Consider the following 6,000-nt stretch of genomic DNA (forward strand, 5'->3'; position numbering starts at 1 on the left):
TTAAAACAATCTCACGACACATTGACTCATCACAAGCGCTGCCGACACGCGCACACATGCTCACATGTATTTACACTGAACACACATGCACACGCGCATTTCTGATGACTCTGCACATTCTCGCATGAAGTGGAAAAAGTCCTTCAGGAGACATTATTCTTCTTGCGTCCACATAGTTTCCAGCTCTCTCTCTCTCTCACACACACTCGCACACACTTGGCTCGTCTCCGTCGTTGTGAAAGACTGAGCATCTGAATGCCGACAGCTGACTTTTGACTCGGGCTCGAGGCAGCGCGTGAAAGATGCAAAGCTCAAGCGTGTTGAAGCAGATGAAAAGTATGTCTGTGTTACGTCCCACCCTTAGGCGACCCAATCAACCACAGTGAGACACCTTTAAAACAACCAAAGCCGTGTGATTTATTACATAAAAACATACGAACGACCAGAACACTAAATAAAGATAACAAAAGACACAAGAATCCCAGGCGGAGAGGCGTCTTTCATGCCCAGGCCAGGTGCACCTCACCTGAACATCTGGGCAGAGCAAGACAGGGCCGAAGAAGGAAAAGATACAGCCGTATTTCTGGGATTGTGGTCGGTCATTACTTAATAATTACTAAATAGCTAGTAAATAATTCACCAAACCAGACTGATAGTACTGCTGAAATGCCAATTCCTTCACTTTCACTTCACTCATTGAATCTCTGACTAAAGTGGCAGACTTCCTGGACGCAGCTCGTCAAAAAATAAAGCAAACTTAATTAATGGCAAAACATTCCCAACTCAAGGTCCACTCACAAGCTTTTTCCAGAGCTTTAAAACTGTATCACATGGTCCTCCTCAGTGGAAAGTGCTTTTAGGACTTCTCGTGAGTGTTGCCGTGAGGTTAAGTGATAAAGTTAATCCTTAATCCTCAAAATGGTGGTTTGACAAAACAGTTCCAACTAAACATCCACTTTGCAGCCTTTTCCTGAGCTTTCACCTGTTTCAAACAGTCTTCATCAGGGCAAGAATTAACTTCCAATTTAATTTTGATAACTGAACTTTTGCTTGCGTTTCATGCCCACACAGTCAACTCCTAAAAGTGCATGTCAACAGAGCCATCCCCATGACAACTGAACAAACTCCATCTGCTGATGAAGACCATGTGATGTGGTCTCAAAGCCCTGCAAAGACTAGTAGGTGGACCTTGAGTTGGGATTGTCCCTAAGGTCAACGAACTTAATGGCAGCAAATGTGTATTAATCCGCAGCTGAAAATAGTCCCCAATAAATGCACTATTTCCACCTGTTTGAGTAATGTTTGCTAACAACTACAATGCCCAGCTGTTTTAGGGAATTACTGACCCTCTTTATCTATACTTTTAACTGTTTTAACCAGTTTAAAAATGTACATACACAGTAGGAATCAATGGGAAGCCAGAAAGTATTGGAAAGGTTTTGATCTTTTTATGAGATTTGTTGACAATAAGAAAAATACAGAATGACGCCCACCTTGTCCAACATCTCCTGCTGCCACACAGGTATTTCTTTCAAATGATTTGTTCACCTTCAGTTCTCATGCCCATTATTCGTCCAAGCTTTGCTCTCAGGTGGGAAGTAATGTGAACATTCATGCAGCAAGGATGCAATAAAATCTTGCAGCGCTGATATTTATCATTCAAAATGAGTCACAGATGCATTAAATTCTTTATTTCAAAGCTTTTATTCCACTTTTTCCTCCAGCCTTCTAATTGTAGGTAATACAGTACATACAGTAGATAGTACACAGTACAAAGATAATTTGGGTTTAAAAGTGCAATCCTACTCAAACACGCTGAGTGTACAAAATATCAGCAACCACCTGCTCTGTGCATGAAGTAAACGATGCAGGCGAGTCGAAGCGAAATCCGCGATCGCTTATCGATTTGAGGAGATGGATGTGCAAAAAAAACAGAACTGAAGGCTGTGCAGCTCCTGGTTATGAATCTGTTCCTAACATTTGTACACTCGGGCCAAGATACTTGTTAAATTTGTTAGTGGTTACAAATTTAAGATTGACTGAGCAAGTAGATATATGGAAGTTCCCACTGGAAAAACTGATTTATTATTCTAAAACAAACCATTAAAATATCAAAAACAAATATATATCTAAAAACAAAATACTGAATAAAATGAAGTAAATGGGTACATTTTTGACATTTTTAAACAAAGGAAAGAATAAATAAAATATCAAAGAATCACCAAATCAATATGCATGCTTTGCATATATTGTGAATAATGTCGAGTGTATTCCAGATTATTTGTTTGCGGTTCAATAATTCTGAACCCGGCAGATGAATTTGTGCCGTAAATAACTTTGGTCATTTCTGACAAGATAATCTACCGGCTTTAAATATAACTTGAAAAAGAATAAAACTAAAATAAAAAACACGAAAGATGTTGAAATGTTGAGGGTGCCAGAGCATTGCATCAGTACTTTGTAACCTTTGCTCCTTCTCTTTGCTCTTTTCTCCTTCCTTTTCTTTTCTTTTTTTCACTTCTTTTATGCCCCTTTTTCCTACTTTGCTTCATCTATCTTCCTCCTCGCTTTTCCTCACTGTGATCCCGGCAAGTCAGGCGACTAATCTTACAGTTTAAATGATATTTGGGTGCTTTGTTCAAGGGATAACGAGTGAATCCGTCTGTTGTTGATTAATACGGAGTCAAAGCACACTGTGTGCAGCACGTTTCTGAACTGCGAGTGGCGATCAAAGGCTAAAAGTCAGCTTCAGCGTCATTCACTTGACTTGTTCTTGAGCTTTTTATGAATTACTTTCCGTTTGATCTCAGCCTAGTTTGTAGGACTACTGGTCTATTGTCTTAAATATGAGTAATTGTTTAAAAACAATAACAGATTTTGTTGCTATAATGGATGCAGCAAACTAAACCAAATGATTCCTCTGGATGGGGGAGTGGGGGTGTTTCCACGTAGCACATTATCAGTGGAATGATTAGATGTCTAAGGACACATGCAAGTGATAACTAATCAAAGTCGACATGAGACTGATGACGAAATCTGGAAATATGTAAAGGTCAGGAGCTTTTAAAAGGCTCACAGTCTTCCCTGTTGTTTACTCCCTCCGTCATTATCTGGTCAAAAGGAACACAACAGATAAAGAGTCTCATTGCTAAAAAAGTCACAAAGACGTAAATAATACATTTCTGTCTCTGGAGACTTGTTTTCAAGCTACGCAGATATCAGACTTAGTTTTATCACTTGCGGAGGTAAGGCCGCAGTAAACTGGCAGGACAGAGCCTTCTTTTGTTTTCACTCTGAATCACAAAGTCTCAGCTTTGAGATCAGGGCTGAAAGGTTTTGGTCCGCAGCAGTAGGAAACAAGTATTTTTAGTCGGTTCCTCTCTTGTTAAGAGCAAGGAAATGGTTTCAGAGGATCACGTCATATCGTGGAAAACTTCAAGTATAAAGGACTCCCTTCTTACATGTTTGCACTTTACCCCACCGCCTTACTCACCTCCTATTGTCTTAATTTAAATGATAATTCTCATTTTTGTCTTTTAAAAAGTGGAGTAACTGACATGCCTTTTCTTGGATATAAGTATCTGCTGTATAAATTCATATAAACATTTAGATATCAGAAACGTATTGGTACATATAAATACAAAACTGATTTTTTTTTTTTTTTTTTTCAAAAAGGCCTGGATAAGTGCATATCCCCGGTTACGAGAACCCCTCGTGAGGATTATGGCTGTACACTCATGTAAACACGCTGGTTGTGTCCTGGGACGTCTAGTAGTTCACGGTCTCTGAGGGGGCACGGTGGCTGGTGGAGCAGTGACCCGCCCTAAAGAGATGACGACAAAAGAAGAAAGAGAAAAGTCTGTGAGTTCATCACTGAGGCCGAACTATCTCCACAGTACAAGTGTAGTTGGCAGTGCTTTGTTTTTACGGGTGCGTAATTTCAGAACAATTTCCTATGAAGTTTCCCAGGAAAAACATGTAATTTGGTTCATTGGTACAATTCATTACTCGCGATGCATCTCAATGCAAAATGTGAAATTTGCAAGCAAACAGGCAGCAGACTAACTTTTCAAATAATAACTTTCCTGGCAGCCATTTCCTATAATTACTGCCAAATTACATATCTTTGTCATACTTTTCCATAAGAAATCATTATAGAATATTTGGAAATTAGGGACCCAAAAAATAAAGTGTTACAGAAGATGTTAGCTTAGCACGAAATATGTCAAAAGTTTCATGTGCATCATTAAACCTCCCAAATTTTAAACATTTTTAAAAATTTGGATTTAGCAAGTTTCTGATTAGCTTACTTGCAGCATATAAACTTTTTAAGTCAGTTTTGTATGTTTCTGTATTATATCTCCATAAGCACTTATGTATGTTTGTATGTAAAACTGAATAAAAGTGAATTTGAGTTAAAATAATTAAGCTAGCTAACTGCCCAACCCAGTAGCTTCTAAACAGAATGTGCTAATCTTGCTAGCGGTGCTAGCTAGATGGATGATTACTAGCAAAAGAATCATCAGTGTATGGTGGGCTATATTTTGCATGATGAACATTTTCACTTTTTAACCAAAAACAAAAAGAGCTCTCAACATACTTAAGTATTTTTGCCTCAACGTGAAACTGGTTTGCAGTGATTAGCTTTGATGCAGCTGTGATTTCAGAAATGGCCGACCTCCAAATGCTGTCTCTGGCCAATCAGAATTTATTCTATATGTAAAAACATCATATTTATATTCAGAAAACATTTCTAAGTCCCTTAAATTATGATTACTACTTCTTGAGTATTTTGTACTTTCTCCCTTTAAGTTACCTGCAGAGTCCTGTGGAGCATTCGTAGTTGTTCTGGCAGTAAGCGCCAAACGGTTTACTGTTCATGATCCTCCACAGTGGGGTCATCCGAGCTATCCTCCTCAGTGCGTGGACCCCGCTTGAGTCCGCCTTCTGGTCCGAGCTGGACTGGACCGGTGGGACCAACGGACCTGCATACACCTGGACAGGTACAGATATGTTCATCAGAAAAGAAATAAGGAAAGCCAGGCAGGTGGGATAATATGTATGATGCACAACATGTAACTGAACGATGCCACTTTGGTATAAAAACATGCAACAAAGCAGTACAAATCAGTATCAAAACTTCTATTAGCTTTTTCCAGAGCTCTCTACCACATCTGACAGCCTTCATCAGCTAGAAAGAGGATCTTGAGTTAAGATCATTCTGTCAAACTACTGTTGCAAAGGTCAATTTTTACTCTCAAATATCAGTACTTTTCTTTGTAACCTGTAAATGTACATCAACAGAGCATTTATACCTTTATATTTGTACATTGCAATAACATTTTTTTTTGCATACTTCTAAAACATGATAAAACTACTTGATTTCATCTTCTCGGTTGTGTCTAGGCTTTAAAACTCCCTTTCAGCACTTTTACGCAGAAGAGAGAATATCTTTCTAACATTTCAAACACTTTGTAAAAGACGAAAGAAGAAATGACATAAATCCATCCTTTGATTTAACACCATACACATTTATTCAGATTTCAAAGTCAGGACGATCCACTCACCTGCTGAGCCAGCATTAGCAGCACAATGCACAGTGCGACCGCTGCTTTCCTTTGGGTGAAGAAGCCTTTGTCCTGCATCTTTTTTACGCTCTGTGGCACAGACCTGCGGCTCTTCAGTCTTGAGTAAATTTCGATCTTGACTCGGCGAAGTTTCCCTGAGAGGTTCCCCCTCTGCTTTTCTGGACAATTTTTCAGTCCAAGTAATGAGTCTGGAGTCAGGTTTTCATTAGTCGCAGGGTTTGCTGGAAGTTTCTTCAAGTGTGCCTGACTCAGCGAACTTCCCTTTATATAGACCGGCCATGATCCCAGGAGAGAGAGAGAGCAGGAGGGAGGGAGAGAGAGTCACAGTCCATGCTGTGTCGTCCACCCCTTTCTTTATCTCTCTTTTCTGGTCCAAATGTGACATTATGTGTTTGCAGAAAACCAGTCATTT

At 39.4% G+C, this 6,000-nt stretch overlaps 1 protein-coding gene across 1 annotated transcript; it reads right to left on the reverse strand.

The window, feature by feature from the left end:
- Positions 1-3,768: 3,768 nt before the first annotated feature.
- Positions 3,769-5,645, reverse strand: leap2 (liver-expressed antimicrobial peptide 2). Its single transcript, XM_070929957.1, has 3 exons — positions 5,568-5,645; positions 4,817-4,995; positions 3,769-3,823 (listed from the first exon to the last, which is right to left on the reverse strand). Exons 1-3 carry the CDS (start codon positions 5,643-5,645, stop codon positions 3,769-3,771), a joined length of 312 nt encoding a protein of 103 aa, XP_070786058.1.
- Positions 5,646-6,000: the final 355 nt, after the last annotated feature.

Source organism: Enoplosus armatus, chromosome 23 (genome assembly GCF_043641665.1).
Source record: "Enoplosus armatus isolate fEnoArm2 chromosome 23, fEnoArm2.hap1, whole genome shotgun sequence".
Lineage (NCBI taxonomy): Eukaryota > Metazoa > Chordata > Actinopteri > Centrarchiformes > Enoplosidae > Enoplosus > Enoplosus armatus.

What these genes read in the sequence shown, in the direction of transcription:
- leap2 (XM_070929957.1), bottom strand. Translation starts at nt 5,645, where the DNA reads ATGCAGGACAAAGGCTTCTTCACCCAAAGGAAAGCAGCGGTCGCACTG. An exon ending in TGCTAATGCTGGCTCAGCAG is followed by an intron (nt 4,996 to 5,567) that starts GTGAGTGGATCG and finishes GTACCTGTCCAG; the next exon opens with GTGTATGCAGGTCCGTTGGT. An exon ending in TGCTCCACAGGACTCTGCAG is followed by an intron (nt 3,824 to 4,816) that starts GTAACTTAAAGG and finishes TCATCTCTTTAG; the next exon opens with GGCGGGTCACTGCTCCACCA.